The following is a 20,616-nucleotide window of genomic DNA, read 5'->3' as shown; positions in this document are numbered from 1 at the left end:
CTACAATATGAGAGGGGAGATGGGACAGGGACTACAATATGAGAGGGGAGATGGGACAGGGACTACAATATGAGAGGGGAGATGGGACGGGGAGTACAATATGAGAGGGGAGATGGGACGGGGACTACAATATGAGAGGGGAGATGAGACGGGGAGTACAATATGAGAGGGGAGATGAGACGGGGAGTACAATATGAGAGGGGAGATGGGACGGGGACTACAATATGAGAGGGGAGATGGGACGGGGACCGCAATATGAGAGGGGAGATGGGACGGGGACCGCAATATGAGATGGGAGATGAGACGGGGACCACAATATGAGAGGGGAGATGGGACGGGGACTGCAATATGAGAGGGGAGATGAGACGGGGACTACAATATGAGAGGGGAGATGGGACAGGGCCACAATGTAATGTGTTTCAAAACGCAATGATAGCGTATAAAGTAGAAAACAACCACCCCCCAAAATAAAACAAAAGACAAAATAACAACATTTAGTCTCTTGTTATGAGATAAAAAATGCAGGTACCTGCTCCTATAGTTGTTGGGATTCCAGCAGCCACAGACCCTGTCTTTTGACCATTTTCCCCTAATAGGCTGATCGGACATAAGTGTCTTTAAAACCCGTGCAGGAATACCAAATTTATATTGGTTATTAGGTTTAAATGCATTTTTTTTTTAATTTTCTTCATTTCTCCCTATGCCGACACCAATAACTTTTTCATCAGCGCACGTGTGTGAGGTGCCATTTTTTGTGGGATGTGATGATATTTTCATTGTTACCATTTTGGGGACTGTACCTTTTGATCACTTTTTATTAAAAAAATGTAAGTGTTGAAAAATGTTACAGGGTTCATTGCCGGGAATGGCCTTTCACAATGGCAATTTTTGTATGCACTTTATGATAAGTGTTGTAGAATGTATACTGTGGCTTTTACCATATGTTGGGACTCCCCCCTTTCCTCCACAGTTCACACGGTTGCAATTAGTGTATGTTTATTTTTTTTAATGGAATGTTTTTAATTAATTATTTGTTTATGTAACAAACATGGATAATAAAGATTTATAAATTGTGAACAAACATAGGTTTTGTGTCGATTTTTCAATGTAATAGTATATGTGAGACGGTACATATATGTTTTAGAATCTATCCATTCTAACGTCTGATACTTACATCTGATATACATGGTGTAACACTCAATGACCCTACATTGTAGGCCACATCAGTGGTTTGCCTTAACGGTTTTGTGTGAAGTGCCCATCTGCACTACCTTATTTATCTGTGTACTAAATGCTGACTCATATTGCTATGCAGTCCCTTGGTTATTTGGCATTCAGGATATATTTAGCATCTTGCACCAAGCCAATTTATCATGCATTACTTTCAGTTACATTTTCCGGAAACTGTAGGGTACTGCTCCTATATTTTTATCATTAATTGTGTAAATATGGGGACAATTTTGAACCCATCTGCTTGTTCCCTGCTACCATCTGCTCATTGCATATGGATTTCTATACTTACCTATCCACAGTTACTTAGTCCCCTATGGCTGGGTCTCCATTCTCCTGTTTTCTTTGTGGCGATGCTAACAAGTGTCAGGAGCGTAGCAACACCAGCAGACAGTGTGATAGATTAGCAAAAGGAGATCACTCTGTGCACATACACAGCAACTTCTTTGACATTGTCTGCAGCTGAATGGAGAGTGTCAGAAGATAAGAGAAGCAAAAACACACAGCCATTCTTTTGCTCCAGCACCGCCTCTCTGACAGTTTACAATTCTCAGATACCAGGACTGAAAATTCTAGTGCTCCAGAATCTGTGTAGGAGCCCCATGACCCTATGTTCATCGCCAACCGTGTGAGGTGGTGAAAAGGTGGAAAACCCAGAGAAAACTGTGCCAGAAAACTGCTGCTATCCTCTTGGTAAAAGTAATTAAAAACTGCAAAGAGAAACATTTATTTTTGGTGCTAATCTGTGGCTGAGCGGGTATAGAAATTAGCTTGGAACTGATTGCAAAGTTTGAAGACTTTTGTTTTATAAAGTCACAAATTCACTAAAGAAACACTACATGAATCAATTAGGAAAAACTGATGATAGATGTGCCCCATAGAGTCATTCACTGCAGAGGAGGAAGTATTGGCAAGCCTCTGGTTTATTTATGAAAACCAAATTCTTCCATGTAAGTACATGAGAGATGTAGAAGTAATTTTTCTCATACTTTATGACACTTATAGTGCTTTTCTGCTGTTTGTAAAAGATCTTGAATTTTATTGAAAATTTAGTTTTATCTTCTAGGTACACTAAGGGGATGGTCACTTCTGATGGAACACCCCTCTACATCCTCCAATCACATTCCCCGTTAGATCTAAGAGGTCTAATAGGCTAATAGGGGTCTAGAACAGAAGGAACATGCAAGTTTTATTAGGTTTATAAAAGCTAATGATAAATTAAGAGGTGGCATTTCTATTTCTTAATCAAATTTGTTCGGATGTAAATGGAAAGGAAACTTCGTTATATGATATGATGGGAAAGGGAATAAAGCAGTACCTTCCTGTTATCTCAATGATTGAATGCATTACAGGCTGGGGACAATAATTTTATGTGTAGAAATCACTCAAATTGTGTTCAAATTTCATACAAAGGGGTACATAGCCTCTAGTAGAATGACTAATATTTACTTCTATGAGGGTTAAATACGGTAGGTTTGTTCAGTAGCCAGGGCAGCTAGAACAGGAAATCTATCTTCTGTCCCACAATCCAGGATGTCATTTCCGGGGTTAATAACCTGGAGGAGGACAGAACAATGTATGTGGGAATATGGTGTGTTAGATGTACATAGAAAGATTTTACATTTTAATGATTGTAGATTGTGGTAATTAATTTAGGCTCTATATGGCTAAATGCACTTACATATGATTATTGCTGGGTTATTTTCTTTTTTTTATTTCTTTCTTTTTCTAATCTTTTACTTTTTCGTGTATTTGTGAAATATATAATACGTATTGTTATAAATGATTGATTTTCTTATTTTTTCTCTTTTCCCCTTTGTATCATATAAAATTGAAATAAAAAACAGAAAGAAATGCATCTATCCTTTTGAAACAAGCATTAAGACCCTGTCATAATGCTGGCTCAAGGAAGGGGGAGGTAAATAATTGAAGGGAGAGGGAGTGTTGTGCAATGTACTGTATAAAAGGAATAAATACAAAAACAATGTTTTGTTTTTCAAAATGCTAAATACTTTTAAAAACTAATATGTCTAATTATGACATTTGTGATAAAAGATGCTGCCATTCAGGAAGTCAGATTTACTTTTGGGCTGCCGATGTAGTCCCCCCATTCTGCCAGTTGCCGGGGTCACAGAAGTCAAATACCCTATTAACAGACATTTTTTCATTACCCTGTAGAGACCATAATAAACTAGTTAACACTTTCTCAGACTGAAACATAACAAAAAAAGAATATAATTCTTCAGCGTGACAAAGAATGCGCTTTTTAATTCCATATGCTAGTAAGCACAAAATGCGATAAATGTAGCAATTATCTAATGGGCGTTTACCTTCATTATATGAATGTTGCACTTAAAATAATGAAATATAACACTGAGGCATAATAGAAAAAGTGTAAAAAAATAAGATTTACAGACCTGTAAGTGAATTAGATGGGATTAGAAAGGAAGCTGTATTCTTAAGTGAATATCTGACCTTCCCACCTTATGCATTTTATAGTCATGAACTTATATATCCAATATGTTAATGGGAAAGAAAACAACACGATTCAGTTTCTCTCTAAAGAAAATTGAGTTAAAACACACAATGAACATTTCAGAGGGAAACAACTCCATAGAGGAAAAAGTGCACATTAAGAAAAATGGTAAAAACGGACAATGGCTTTTGGCTAAATATGCTCTACATAACTTAGATAACAGCAATTTGTCTCAAGTATTTCCTGTGCCGTGTACAAATTATGGTGTATACATTTCTAGGTTATTTCTGTTATTATAGAAGCAAAACAACATAAATTAGTGCTCATTTCACATGAAGGACACAAAGAGCACTAGACTAACCCCACTCGTTCTATTTAGAGCACAGCTCGTCTAAAGGGATCTCAACAAAACCACCTTCACAGCAAACATCCCACAGGCCAGCCGGCAGTTACTCTGTCCAGTTCTGATATCATGATATGTTCAACATAGGGAAAGATTTCTGAAAATTGGAGCACCATTATGTTATTTCCCAGTGTAACCAATCAGGGCACAGAAAATAATAGATATCGACTCCTCATAATGAGTCACAGCTTCACTTTTCCTTTACATCAGTTTGGAAAAATCTCCATTAGGACAACATCATATTCTGTAGTTCAAAAGATCAGCGTTATATTATCATGTGTAGATTACAATACTTGGAAATGATGATAAAAGTAGGACATTAGGAGACCATTACCGTGACTTATAGAGAATTTTATTTGTCAGGAATATTTATCGTAAACTGATGTGTGACATGGGGGACAAATGGCTCTTCTTTCTTATTGGCAGAGATACTCACATTCCCGTCACATCTGTAAGATACCTTCTAGTTTCTTTGCAACATATAAAATCATATAAAAATCATATAAAAATTATCCATAGAATATATTTGTCAATATATGACTGTATTTTCCCCAATATAGTCAGAAAAACACACTTGCACATCTGAGGTAACGCCATAGTGGAGGCTTTGCTATTTTAAAAATATCTATATTGTCTATGCCTCCTATGGGGAGTATACATCATCATTGTTTTACCTTTATATGGATATAGATATACACTCACCGGCCACTTTATTAGGTACACCTGTCCAACTGCTCGTTAACACTTAATTTCTAATCAGCCAATCACATGCCGGCAACTCAGTGCATTTAGGCATGTAGACATGGTCAAGACAATCTCCTGCAGTTCAAACCGAGCATCAGTATGGGGAAGAAAGGTGATTTGAGTGCCTTTGAACGTGGCATGGTTGTTGGTGCAAGAAGGGCTGGTCTGAGTATTTCAGAAACTGCTGATCTACTGGGATTTTCACGCACAACCATTTCTAGGATTTACAGAGAATGGTCCGAAAAAGAAAAAACATCCAGTGAGCGGCAGTTATGTGGGCGGAAATGCCTTGTTGATGCCAGAGGTCAGAGGAGAATGGGCAGACTGGTTCGAGCTGATAGAAAGGCAACAGTGACTCAAATTGCCACCCGTTACAACCAAGGTAGGCAGAAGAGCATCTCTGAATGCACAGTACGTCAAACTTTGAGGCAGATGGGCTACAGCAGCAGAAGACCATACCGGGTGCCACTCCTTTCAGCTAAGAACAGGAAACTGAGGCTACAATTTGCACAAGCTCATCGAAATTGGACAGTAGAAGATTGGAAAAACGTTGCCTGGTCTGATGAGTCTCGATTTCTGCTGCGACATTCGGATGGTAGGGTCAGAATTTGGCATCAACAACATGAAAGCATGGATCCATCCTGCCTTGTATCAACGGTTCAGGCTGGTGGTGGTGGTGTCATGGTGTGGGGAATATTTTCTTGGCACTCTTTGGGCCCCTTGGTACCAATTGAGCATCGTTGCAACGCCACAGCCTACCTGAGTATTGTTGCTGACCATGTCCATCCCTTTATGACCACAATGAACCCAACATCTGATGGCTACTTTCAGCAGGATAATGCGCCATGTCATAAAGCTGGAATCATCTCAGACTGATTTCTTGAACATGACAATGAGTTCACTGTACTCAAATGGCCTCCACAGTCACCAGATCTCAATCCAATAGAGCATCTTTGGGATGTGGTGGAACGGGAGATTCGCATCATGGATGTGCAGCCGACAAATCTGCGGCAACTGTGTGATGCCATCATGTCAATATGGACCAAAATCTCTGAGGAATGCTTCCAGCACCTTGTTGAATCTATGCCACGAAGAATTGAGGCAGTTCTGAAGGCAAAAGGGGGTCCAACCCGTTACTAGCATGGTGTACCTAATAAAGTGGACGGTGAGTGTATATATATATGTCACAGCTACAGACCTTTTGTGTCAAGGGATTATCCACAGTATAGGAAGTGTGGCGTTAGCTCATATAATACAGTGATTAGGAGAACAGAGGGCTGAAATTCTCAGTCTTCCCTGTGAACATACATGACATGTGCTCCATTCCCATCTATGGAACTCTTAGAACACGCCATGCCAGGACTCCATTAGATGTGCAGGGAGAACTTAGAGGTTTTCAGTCTCCATTCTCCCGATCCTTATGGGTTCAAGAAATTGAAGCCCTAGTGATCGGGTGTTTTTCCCATATTAATCAGATACAGTCTAAGACATCCCCATTAAGATTTGTTTGTTTTTCTATCTCTGCAGTCCCTTGTGTCCCTAACCTGATGTGTATTGCACTACACATGGTTTCAGAGAAAAGAAAGACTGTTTATATGTAGGACTTACCATCACATAATGGGCATTTGGATATAGGTTATAATACAAGTGGCCTAGGGCCGAATTACTCCTGACAGGATATTTTCACATAGAGCACAATACAACAATTTTCAATGCAAAATAATGAAGGCTGAGGTTTTACAGGTGACCGTCCTGCATGTAGGGTGCACTGCGTTACATGACAGCTGGATAGAGTATATAAATAGAGGTTCTTATCTGTGTGCCCCAGCCTCAGCGGCCCCATCATCCTGTACTGTAATTATGTAAGTGAATTCCCACAGAGCGCTTGAAGCCATTAAACTGACACCTTTACAGAGAAGTAGCCGGCTATTCATTAATCAAAACCGGCGATGATCAGATAGTGGCCAATTATAGCAGTTACAGAATAGTGCAAACCTTCAACTAGGATTCAAATACAGAATCATATACAGGTATAAAGTGCCTAATCTCACAGAGCAAAGCCATTATAGCAGGACCGGCTTTATAGAACGCAGTACTGACATTGGTTACATGTTAAATATACACCACGTCAAGCATTTTCAGGCAAGGCTGGATAATTGGCCACCAAAAATGAAAACTGCTGATGAAAACAAAATCTGAAGACTTCTACAACTATGTATATGTCTAGAACAGCTATCACAAGCAGATTTAGAGAAACAGCTTTCTTCACAAATGGCAGCCTACACTTTAGGCCATTTGCTAATTTCTTTAGAGAACAGCAAATCCACCAGTTCTGTAATACACACACATTTCGCCTTCTAGAATTGATGTATTAGATCAGTCCTGTATAATGCATATATGGTGCCAATCATGTGACCCACTGAAATCAAGATGCAACTCACTAACATCTTGGTACCATCTTTAAAATACATACTTCCTGGTCCTGCTCCCACGATTAGCAGAAGAAACTGCAGCGACGTAGAAAGACCATGTGTAATCCTAGAGAGGTTAAAGGAAATCTACCATCAAAATTACATATGATAACCAGGGACACGGACTCGAACATCCAGGCACCATAACTGTGGTAATCTTCTTGTATTATTTATCCATGGCCTGCTTCCTTCTAAAATCAACTTTTAAAATGACGCTTATGAGTCTAAAGAACTCCTGGGAGTGTAATCAGAGCCCCTCCATTCTGCAGCTACACAGGCTGTTACACTCTCCCTCTCCCTCTACTCCCTCAGTACCTTCCCCCTCCCACTGTGTGCTGAAACTTCCTCTGCTGCAGTGCAATTACAGCAAGCAGAGGGAGGAGTGAGTGCTCCCGTACAGCGTAACAGCCTGTGAATCTGCACAAAAGAAGGGCACTCCAGGCTCATAAGCATAACTTTAAAAGTTGATTTTAGAAGGCAGGAGGCAAAGGATAACAAATATAAGATGATGACTTCCTGCGTACATGAGCAATGTACCCTGGTTTATCATGCTTGGCTTAAATAGATTAAAGCCATAGATTTCCTATAATACAAGTGTAATTTAAAAATAGAATATGATGTCTGAAGAAAGCTTATGGATAGGTTTTGTTTGTAGAATACAAGGAACTGTACAAGAGAGAAACTTCAGAAGATGCAGTATAAGATCATTTGGAATTTATCAAATAAGCTAGAATATAAACCTGAAACAGAAAAAGCCATCTTTGTATCATGATTCATATGAACAGCACATACCTGACTTTAGACAGGTGATTAAACTCTATGGCCGTGCAGGATGTATGACCATCCGTCATCTGTAAACGAAGCATTCTAGGAGCTGCCTGAGATTCTTCATGGTCTTTTGGTGCAGAAATATTGCGGATTTTCTGAATTTGTAAAACACATGGGCCATCTATCTGGAAAAGGTAGAACAGATTTAGAAGAAAAGCAAACAGAATTATAAAGTACAGTACACTGTAGTTTTAGAAGATGTTACTACTTTGAATAAGCAAACAGTATTTACTTTGAAACATCCTACAATAGCGTGAAAAAAAAAGAAAGAAACAGAAGACTCTTGTTGCAAATCCCTGCTACTCTTGTACTAATGTTTTAGTGGTACCCACTATTAATGAACTCTGCTTACATGTATTGTTGTCACACAACGGTTGCAGTGACTGGATACAGTAGTGAACTGCACATAACAGTGAAAACGGACCAGTAAATAGGTCCGATCCCAAGGACAGCACGCATTGCACAGGACAGGAGTCCTTGCATCATACAGAAATACAAAACACTCCCTGATTGTTGGTCAAAGCCCCTGCACCGTTACTAGAAGAACTTTCACAGTACCGGCACTGCAGCACAGAGCTCCTCTGTGCTGCAGAATCACAGGCTGTTACATTGAGCAAGGAGCACTACCCCCTTTCCACTATGTTAGATTACATTAGGCACAGGAAAGAGGGAAGTGCAGAGGGAGTGGGGTAGGGCGAGACATGATTCTCCATAGTGTGAATATATAGCACTGAAGGGGTTTGCTCTTCTGACTCATAAGCTTCATTAGTTTCAGGTTTGGAAAAAAAAAAAAAAAAAAAACATGCTTTCACAAAACCTAGTTCTCCAGAATCATCTATGATTCATCCAGAACCGTACATGGATCCATTGACTTCAATGTAATTCTGAAGTCCACATCTCCAGATCCATTGGAAAGTCTCATTCAAATGGGCTATTATGCTGCACAAGGATGGGCAAAACATTTATCTGTGTCCGCTCTGAAGTCAATATAATTTTGGATTCAATATCTAATAAGTGTATTCCTTTATGGAAATAAATTGTAATTGGAAACTAGAAATAAGTAATTTATACATGGTTCAATAAGGCAATGTACTAGAAATGGCCTCCTACACATCCTACACAATGCAGTTTGGGTTACAGCTTTCCATGGAGTGACAGCTCTTAACCTAAAAATAATTCCTGAAAGCAGACCTGCAGAGCTGGATGCCAGTAACATTCCCAAACACACATTAGTTTCTTATCATTGTAAAACCTAATAAACCTTTGAGAGAAGTATGGAAAGTGAGCTCCAGGCTACACAGGTTCTCAGAGCTCAAGCCCGGGGGAACCTGTGTACATCCCTGCAGAATAGGTAGCAGCTATTTAAAGAAGATGGCCACTTATACTAAACTGTAACATGGTACGTACAAGACCCTAATAGGGTCACTCATATTACTTTAACCCTTTTAAAGTTTGCCTGGAGCTGCGGGTCATTTGATCCACGGACAGCAAGACTTCCTGTATCTTATTCATCAAGGCCCCCGCCATCCGCCGGAAGCCAGCAGGACACGGAGGTCACATGAAGTCCCAAATGCTGCTGCCCAGAAGATCATGTAAACCGTGGCACTTGTAAACTTTAACAGGGTAAGTATAATATAGGTGACCCTATTAACCCCTTGAGGTATGGAGTGAAAAAAGGCTGCATACTTAAAGGAAACCTACCATTTCAAATGGCAGGTGTAAGCTGTAAACACCGAGCACCAGCTCAGGGTGAGCTGGTGCCGGTGCTTAGTTTCGTTAGTGTTAAAACTGCGGTATCGCGGTTTTAACACTTTTTAAACTTTATAGCAGAAACTGCTTCAGCGCTGCGTGCACACGATCGTGCGCGCGCCTACATAGGAAATGCCGCAGGCGTTGCGCGCGCACGGTCGCGCGCAGCGCCGAAGCGGCTTCTGCTATAAAGTTTAAAAAGTGGTAAAACCGCGATACCGCGGTTTTAACACTAACAAAACTAAGCACCGGCACCAGCTCACCCTGAGCTGGTGCTCGGTGTTTACAGCTTAAACCTACCATTTGAAATGGTAGGTTTCCTTTAAGAATATATAACTTTTTTTCATTTTTCCATGTACAGAGCTGTGTTACAGCTTTTCAGCGTAACAAATTTTACTTTTCGGTGACATTATTTATTATTCCATGCCGTGTACAGGGAAGCTGGAAAGAAATTCCAAAAATTTGTGAAAAAACCGCATTTGCGTTATTTTCTTGTGGGCTCAGTTTTTACGACTTTTACTGTGCACTCCAAATTATATGTCTATTTTATTCTTTGGTTCGGTACGATCACTGAGATACCATATTTATATAGATTGTATTGTGTTTTAATACATTTTCACGCATTAAAGCAATGTGTACAAAAAAAAAATTCACCATCTGCTGACCCTAATAACTTTTACATACCTCACACAGCTCTGTACACCAATTTTGGGACAAGGTGTTACCAAACATGTTTGTAATTTTTACGTTTTTTTTTATATCAGTTCTAGGTTCTACAAGTTCCCTAGCAGTCGGCCGTATTCCTGAGGGGGCCGGCCGACACACCGCCTTCACGCCCCCTGTCAGTCAGGGACCTGTAAGACTCGCCGGCAGCGGCGCATGTATTGCGCAATCGCTGCCGGCTCTATGTGATGCAGCGCTGTGCTGATAGCGGCCCCAGAGGGGCTTATTCACAGAACTGGTTGAATGTTCGGCCGGCGCTGTGAATAAGCCCCTCTGCGGCCGCTATTAGCACAGCGCTGCATTGCATAGAGCCGGCAGCGATTGCGCAATACATGCGCTGCTGCCAGCGAGTCTTACAGCTCCCTATCTGACAGGGGCGTGAAGGGGGTGTGTCGGCCGGCCCCTTCATGAATACGACCGACTGCTAGGGAACTTGTACGACGATCCGACCTCTTATTTGATAAGAGTTCGGATCGTTTTAAACGAAGTATAAAAACACAAATCTAAATAAAAATTCAATAAATATAAAGGGGCTGGGGATAGAATGAGGGGGAACTAATTTGATGGGGGCATTTTCCCTGGGTGACAGGTCCCCTTTAATTTGTGAAAATGTATTAAAACACAATACAATGTGTACAAAAATAAAACTTCACCATCTGCTGACCCTAGTAACTTTTACATACCTCACACAGCTCCGTACACCAATTTTGGGACAAGGTGTTACCCAACATGTTTGTAATTTTTACGTTTTTTTTTTTAGTTTTTTATCAGTTCTAGGGAAGGGGGGGGGTGATTTGAATTTTAAATATTCTATTATTAAACTTCAGAGAAATGCAGCCTAAACTCTAAAAGTTCAAAACAAAAAAATTCATAAACATGTTGGGCATCACCACATTTCAAAACGCCCAATCTATCGGAATATAAAAACGGTTATTTCCGGTGTTGAATCTTGTAACGTAAAATAGTGCCTAAATGTCCGAATCACCACTTTTACACCATTTTGCAACTCATAAAAAGTTTAATAAAAAGCAATCAAAAGGTTGTATAGTCCCCAAAATTGTAGCAATGAAAAAGTCATCTCATCCCGCAAAAAATGAGACACATATCTGTACACTGTATGAAAAAGTTATTCGCGCCAGAAGATGGCAAACTTAGGATTTGTTTTTTTATAAGGTTATAATTTTTTAAAATCTATTAAAACATATTAAAACCTATTGTTCTGTCCTCTGCAGAAAATCTGGCTGCTTAGGTTTCCGTCTGCAGTGTATGGTTGATAACAGCACCATCTACTGGTGGTTTAGCGCTTTTCCCATCTTGAAGTTTTCAATGCATTATGGGAAATGTCCTGAGGCATTGTGGGTATTTCTTGTTACTGTAGTCTGTCAGCAGCCATCTGAGGAGCCACTTCATATGACTTGTTTGTACCTCAAGTTCATTAGTAACAGCCTGTTCCAGCATAGTTGGTGAGCACATTATCCATGTAAATGCTGACATGCTTTGTAGCTTTAGTATGAGTGATGTATTACCTCATGTTGTTGTGAATGACAGATTTTCTATTCCATGTACCATATCATTTGATGTATTCTGAATACCTGTTATTCTTCCTATAGTTTCACCTTTTCCTGTCTACCATCAATAAAGAGAAGATTTACAGTTTCTACAGTCTTTTCTTAAGAGGACAGGGAGGTTTAGCTACATGTCAGATTACGCACCGTGCTAACGTGTAAGAGGACAGTATACCTATATAAATTTGGGATCCCCATGACCTTACCAAGGCATGGAATAAAGTGGAAGTGTCAATTGGAACAAAAAGCAAAAGGCATAAATTGCGAGCATACAAGAAAGTGGCGCAAACATTTATTCGCCAATTTCACCACATTAGGAATTTTATTCCTGCTTCCCATTACCCAGGTTGGTGTGGCCTCCTCGGGTTGATTCCAGCAACTCATCCCCATGCTTTCTCAGCATAATGCCATGTGATCAAGGTGACATCTCAGGTCCTTTATCCTAACTACATAAGTAAATTGTACACAATGCATATATCTGATCACACAAAATCTCAGCATGGACTTTTACACCTATCCATGTCTCCTTTCAAGCTGCTGTGCTGCATGCTGAAAAGCATGGGGAGGAGCTGCTGGATTCAGCCCAAGGAGACTACTCCTCGACCCGCTATAGATATCATTGCCTACCAGGTAAAATTATAAAGATGATATTGGCATATGAGGGCAAAAATTTTTAGCTAAAAGAAGGGTGTCAGTAAATAGGGCTCTATTGGAGCCTGCCACTAGCTGTATTTGTAAAAAATGTAGCAACAGGTTTCCTTTAAGTAATATGTCACAACTTGCACAAAGTACATACTAGCGCATTGCCAGTTTTATAGATCTGGGCCATTTTGTTCCCACCTCTTAACCCTAGTCTGATGTAAATAGGAACATGAAGTTTATCATTTTATGATGAAAACAATTATTTTCAACTTCTCATTGAAAAATCATTGAAGCAATAAAATATGACACTAAGCAGCACCCGGTATTAAAAATTGTTTCAGAGAAGCCCTGACTTCTCACAATGCTGTGCTACATAAGGACAGCCTCCCTAGAGTATGCATCTCACACGAGCAATAATAAGCCCTTTGTATCCTTTCATGTCTGACTACATCCAACCTTGTATGGGGAGAAATCAATTTGCAACCTATTCAAATCCATTGTGATCACAGGGCTAACAAGTACTGTATAGACAGAGCAGAAAAGAAATGCAATGCAGAACTGCTGAAACATGTGATCATAGGGCATAGCCGGTCATCACCCTATTCACAAGATGAGGTAATGGCACCTAACTAATATTCTGCTTACAAGACGACAGATGTAATCAAAAGCCTAAAATTATGTGACCATTGTGGAGAAATTGCTTATCCTAACCAATCAGATTGCAGATGACAATCTTGTGGGTCAGACTTGAAAACAATAGCAAATGTTTAGCTTATATTGAATGAGATAGTTATAAACCTCAATATATGTGCCTCAGCTTTTGCTTTGAAGTATCACTAGTTCAACAATGTAAACCTTATTAGGTACATTAAAGGGGTATTCCGGGAATATGAACGAATATGATACAAAAACCTATAACGCTATAAGTAAATGAATATAACAAAACTCAATGTAAGTAGTTACAAAATGGAGCTTAAATAGTTTGATTTTATGATTCACAAAATTTTATGGCTTCTCCAAAGTAGGTGAAGTTATAACCAAGACAGCCGCCACTGGAAACTACAAGTTCCTTAATCCTTAAATTGTCAGTAACTCCTCCTCCCTCTTATGCTCTGCTCCCAGTGATGATATACCATAGTGTTACCATAGTGATGATGTGTAACTGCCATCACTGTACATCACCACAACACCGGCCATACTGGATGCACTGCAACCAACTGACTACAGCCAAACTATTAACAGACTGATTAAAGGGCCAGTAGCATTTTAATTCCTCATTACAGTCTATGTCTGCAGCATTTTTCTTCTAAGGGAAGCAACATTTTAAATAACAACTAATTAAATATTAGCTTATATTATTACCAAGTTATTTGTATAGGAATTATGCTTATTCCTGGAATACCCCTTAAAGCGTACAACTACACATATTTTATAAAAACTCCTTTTTTTTTATCACATTTATCTTGACAAATCTCAGCAGATATTTTATGTGATTTTTACGATCCTAATCTTACTTACATTAAGTTAAAAGGAAATTACTGGGTTGCAGTACCAGGCAGAGCCACATGATTAAACATGGTGCAGGGTAAACCATGTAAGGGAAGCAGGGGATTGTTAGCTGGGGCACTCTGGACCTTTTTATGGCAGATCAATTGGGTCTCATATGATGTAAATACGAATTGTTTACATTCTACATTGCATCTGTCAGTAACCTAAAGCCACCATAAAACCTTCTAATAGGCTGTACAGTTTACTAAACTAACCCACTGTGGGTTGACTCCTGCATAGCTGGTTGCTTTGTGCTGTCGTATTACATACATACATAGGTATATCCTACATGTCAAGGGGACATCCCTGCAGAACATTGCCCAAAGTGTATGTATATGGTACACTATATACCAAGTTGCGTACAGATATGTAAGTAGGTATATGCTCAGTTTGAGTATGTATAAATATAATCATGTATATACAATAGTGCATATGCATAGTGATTTGTATGTGTGCATAGTAAGATATTATATATGATATAAAAACACGCTATTCTATATTTATGTGTATATACATATATTCACATACAGGCAGTCCCCTACTTAAGAACACTCGACTTGCATATGACCCCTAGTTACAAACGGACCTCTGGATATAGGTAATTTATTCTACTAAAGTCCTAGGCTATAATGATCAGCTATAACAGTTATCACAGCTGTCTGTAATGAAGCTTTAGTGTTAATCCTGGTTCTTATGACAACCCAACATTTTTAAAATCCAATTGTCACAGAGACCGAAAAAGTTCTGGCTGGGATTACAATGATAACCCCACTTTATTAGGTACACCATGTTAGTAACGGGTTGGACCCCCTTTTGCCTTCAGAACTGCCTCAATTCTTCGTGGCATAGATTCAACAAGGTGCTGGAAGCATTCCTCAGAGATTTTGGTCCATATTGACATGATGGCATCACACAGTTGCTGCAGATTTGTCGGCTGCACATCCATGATGCGAATCTCCCGTTCCTCCACATCCCAAAGATCCTCTATTGGATTGAGATCTGGTGACTGTGGAGGCCATTTGAGTACAGTGACCTCATTGTCATGTTCAAGAAACCAGTCTGAGATGATTCCAGCTTGATGACATGGCGCATTATCCTGCTGAAAGTAGCCATCAGATGTTGGGTACATTGTGGTCATAAAGGGATGGACATGGTCAGCAACAATACTCAGGTAGGCTGTGGCGTTGCAACGATGCTCAATTGGTACCAAGGGGCCCAAAGAGTGCCAAGAAAATATTCCCCACACCATGACACCACCACCACCAGCCTGAACCGTTGATACAAGGCAGGATGGATCCATGCTTTCATGTTGTTGACGCCAAATTCTGACCCTACCATCCGAATGTCGCAGCAGAAATCGAGACTCATCAGACCAGGCAACGTTTTTCCAATCTTCTACTGTCCAATTTCGATGAGCTTGTGCAAATTGTAGCCTCAGTTTCCTGTTCTTAGCTGAAAGGAGTGGCACCCGGAGTGGTCTTTTGCTGCTGTAGCCCATCTGCCTCAAAGTTCGACGTACTGTGCATTCAGAGATGCTCTTCTGCCTACCTTGGTTGTAACGGGTGGCGATTTGAGTCACTGTTGCCTTTCTATCAGCTCGAACCAGTCTGCCCATTCTCCTCTGACCTCTGGCATCAACAAGGCATTTCCGCCCACAGAACTGCCGCTCACTGGATGTTTTTTCTTTTTCGGACCATTCTCTGTAAACCCTAGAGATGGTTGTGCGTGAAAATCCCAGTAGATCAGCAGTTTATGAAATACTCAGACCAGCCCTTCTGGCACCAACAACCATGCCACGTTCAAAGGCACTCAAATCACCTTTCTTCCCCATACTGATGCTCGGTCTGAACTGCAGGAGATTGTCTTGACCATGTCTACATGCCTAAATGCACTGAGTTGCCGCCATGTGATTGGCTGATTAGAAATTAAGTGTTAACGAGCAGTTGGACAGGTGTACCTAATAAAGTGGCCGGTGAGTGTATGTCAAAAGTGAAGGGCGGCACAGTGAAAGAGGATTAAAAGGATGCAAGCTTGCAAGGGTTCGGCTCAAAACTCCAAAGTCCCAGAGTATCCAAGACAGGGAAGCAGCACTCTGTATCGTTCTATTATTTATTCACAAGTTAAAAAAGCAACATTTTCGCTAATTCAATGTAGCCATTCTCAAGCAATTCTCTATGTGGATATATTTTTGCATTTTAAGAATTCACGGATCGACCACAGTGCAGAGTACGGGACTCCAAGCATCATAGGGATATAGAATGCAAAGAATCCCTTCTTCACAGAACAGCAGCACTAAAGCATAATCATGACAAGAGTTTGGCATTGCCATTTTGTGGGGATGCAGGGATTCATTGCATCATATATTCCTATGATGCTCAGAGTCCCATACTCGCAGCTATATTTTTGCAGGTATGATCCAGCGAACCAGGAGTAAATCCTCCCCGATCACATACGTATTTACACTAAAACCCTTGTAATGGTTAATGCTCACCACAAGTTTTGAATTGTTTACATGCACAACATGTTGTGCATGTTCCCCATTACAAGCATTTCGGTGGAAATGAATATGTAACTAGGACAAGCTCCTCCCTGCTGCCTTTGAAATGAGTGTCATAGGAATCAGAACGTCTGATAAATAGTTAATAAGACACAGATAGTCTGATGCCTTCAATAAAGCAGATATGATAAAGGCATGAGGAGGTACTACGTAATAGAGTTTCTGGCAGGAAAAAAGGGATCACATCCACCTAAACAGCTTTTTCGGAAAAAAAAAAATAAAAAAAAAAATATATTACTTGACCTCATTTAACCCCCTCCCAAAGGTCACTACAATAAACAGCACTACAGTGTAGCCGATCATTAAATCTTTGCATTATACTTTCTAAGCACGACTACTTAGGAATTGTGTTTTACACAATGTTCAGAGTCACATCAATCAATCTAAAGAACACAAATTCTGCAATGCGCATTTCATATGGGAAAGTACTAATTTTTACTGTGTTCTCGTTGCCATTATGTCAGATTGCTCAACATGGCTGATTGTAGGCTGCCACCTAGTGCTAAGAAATGGGAGTGCAACAGACACTGTAAGAGAAGACTTTGCAGTCAGAAGATGACCCACACGAGCGGCAGAACTTTACTAAACATGGACCATTATGGACCATGGGGGTAGAGGGAGGGACAGGGATTTAAAACTCTTCTTCCCATCCCACCACTTATGTGCTACATGGGTCATGTTCCCTGATGTTACAGCTTATTATGGAAAGTCACGCACAAGTGACATAGGAATAATGTGTGCTCATTATAACTAGCACAGGCTCACTATATGACCAGACACATTTTTTAGATTAGTTATGTGAATATTTATGGCTTTTTTTCTTTTTTTTTAAACATACAGGAATATATTAGGGTAATTTTTTATACTCAGAATTTTTAAGTATCTACAACAGGCTTTTATACATTACTTTTTGGGGATAGTAAGGACTGTGATTAGTGGAGCAAATTCATTGTTTCATGCAATTCTACTGAAAATCACAAAATAATTCAGGGACTTAAAAGAAATTTACATTCAAAAACATGATAAACCAGGGACCCTGATAGATCCAGGCACCATGACTGTGGAAACCTTATATGCGTTACCCATGACCTCCTTTCTATATATCAACTTGTATAATTTTGCTAATGAGCTTTAAGGGAGGGCTACCCTAAACCCTTTGTGATCTGGCTTTACAGATTGTTACACTGTCTCTCCCTGCCCCCGCAGCACTTCCCCCCTCCAGCAAACTAATAGTCTGTGAAACTAGAGCACTGAGGGGCTCTGGTTATGCCCGATTTTGATGGTAATTTCCTTTAATAACGTGTTTTACAAAGTTGCCAGTCCTTTAAAGACTATTATTTAATTGCAACTGAGGACGAACTATATCGTCTACGTGCTGCCAAGGGTGTAGGGAGAGGGCCATAGACAGCAGGTGACGGCTGTATAACACAGCTAACGCCGACCTGTTACTGACACGGTCGGTGCTGGCACCAATGACGGCAGTTAACCTGTTAAGTGCCACGGTGGAGCACGACCGCAGCACCCAAATTACCTTTACATGGGCACCGCCATCTTGGATGGCCGATCGCCGCCCCCTGTGACGTCATTGGAGGGCTGCGATCGGTTGGCATGGCAGCCTACAGTCTCATTGAGACTCGTAGGCTTGCTATGTGCAATGATCTCTAATAGCCAGCAGATGGCAGGCTATTAGAAATCATTGTTATATTGGTATATACTGCAATACAGGACTCCACTATATAAAGCCTCTGCAAAACACGTGTCGGGGTCTCAGGGTGTATCCTGCTACACTTGGTATGGTAACTATAATCCGGGTCTATAGCCTACTCAGGCGTGCACTTTTATGATGTTACCTACCGTCTTCTTATCACTATTTTGTTTTTTTCAATAAAATTGTCTTGATTTACTAATAAAGTATAGTTCTTATATTTACTACACTTTGGTGTATCTTTTTTCTTTGGTACAAGCTTTTGGGAAAATTTTCAGTGTGCCGTAGGTGTTTTTCGTTCACCTGTTTGTCCACACCTACGGCTATATTTGTGTTTGTGGTAGTAGTATTGCAGTATATAGTAATAGCAATCAGACCCTGCAGGGTTAAATTACCCTGGAAGATCTGAAATAATGGTAAAAAAAAAAAAAAAATTTTTTTAAATAGTAAAAAAAAGTAAAAATTTAAATCACCCCCCCCCTTCCCTAAATCACATATAAAAGCAAATAAACAGTACGAATCAGAAACATGTTTGGTATCATCAAGTCCCAAATTGTACGACCAAAATATAATAACGATTTTTTTTCCCGGCATTTAACCCTGTAACGGAAAATGGCGCCCAAAGATGAAAGTGACATTTTTTTGCCATTTTGAAAAATATAAAAAAAATTCTATAATAAGTGATCAAAAGGCTGTACAGTCCTCAAACTGATAGCATTAAAAATGTCATCAAAATTCGCAAAAAAATGACACCACCCACAGATCTGTGCAGTGAAGTATGAAAAAGTTATTAGTGCCAGAACATGGCAAGATGAAGAATTTTTTTTTGTACAGAAGGTTTTAATTTTTTTTTTATGTATGAAAACGTTATAAAACCTGTACAAATTTGGTATCCTCGTGATCGTACCAAACCAAAGAATAAAGCAGACATGTCATTTGGGGTGCTCAGTGAAAGCTGTAAAATCCAAGCCCACAAGAATATGGCGCAAATGCATTTTTCATCATTTTCACTGCATTCAGATTTTTTTTCCCCCCGTTTCCCAGTACATGGCATGGAATATTCAATACCATCACTATGAAGTGAAATTTGTTACGCAGAAAACAAGCCCAAACACAGCTCTTTACATAGAAAAATAAAAAAAAGTTACAGATTTTTGAAGGTGGGGAGTGAAAAATTAAAATGCAAAAACGAAAAAAGGCCACGTCCCTAAGGGGTTAAAGGAATTGTATTTCCTGATGCCGTAGTTCAGGAGAAGTGACCATTTGAAGTGTGCCCCTTCAGCCCGTTAGAAGAGCTGCAGAAGACACTTTGCCTCAGTCTCTGAACCTGGAAAAGTATGATGTATTGCACTTTAAACATTATATATATAGAAAAGGTAATAGATTTTACAATGTTACAGATTGAAAAAAAAAAAAACTTGACACATTTATTTTCAATTTTTTTCATTCCTTTTTCTGCTAATACTGTAAACAATAAACATGCAATAAATAAAATTTAAAGTCTCACATATCAGAATTTATTTAGGGTTAGTCTTACAAAAAGTGAAAAGGGGCACTTTTTTTTTTATAAATAGTACATTATTTTTTGTGAATTTTCAAATTTAGGCAAATTAACATCATAACTGAATTGACTATTGTGTAACGGAGACCAGTCCTGCATCGCTGCTGAATTCCACCTAAAGTGCCAGGTTGTTATGTAGTTAAAATAAATGCCATACCTTTGGGTTACCATTAAACCTTTTAATTTACTAACCCATAAAGGGAGTCTAGCAAAGTTTTGAACATATAAAGCTGCAAGCGGTGAAAACATGGCGTGAAGCAAATGCAAAGATATTGTCATTTAAATTTGCACTCAGTACAATAGTTACACTTCAGTAGACGAGAAAATGTTCTTGCAGTATGCTTTAGAAAAAAATAATATTTAATGGAATAAATTATATATACAAACACACACATAGTATTAAGTTAGATGGTG

At 39.6% G+C, this 20,616-nt stretch overlaps 1 protein-coding gene across 1 annotated transcript in view; it reads right to left on the bottom strand.

The window, feature by feature from the left end:
* The window catches only part of TDRD3 (tudor domain containing 3), a 181,175-nt gene that overhangs the window by 84,867 nt on the left and 75,692 nt on the right, over positions 1-20,616 (bottom strand). The window contains exon 4 of the mRNA XM_072135308.1: positions 8,117-8,277. Coding sequence (XP_071991409.1) covers positions 8,117-8,277 — 161 coding nt within the window. The remainder of the gene's footprint in view (positions 1-8,116; positions 8,278-20,616) is intronic.

This window comes from Engystomops pustulosus, chromosome 2 (assembly GCF_040894005.1).
Source record: "Engystomops pustulosus chromosome 2, aEngPut4.maternal, whole genome shotgun sequence".
Taxonomy (NCBI): Eukaryota; Metazoa; Chordata; class Amphibia; order Anura; family Leptodactylidae; genus Engystomops; species Engystomops pustulosus.
Note: the sequence above shows the minus strand (reverse complement) of the source record. Positions and strands in the feature narration are given on the sequence as shown.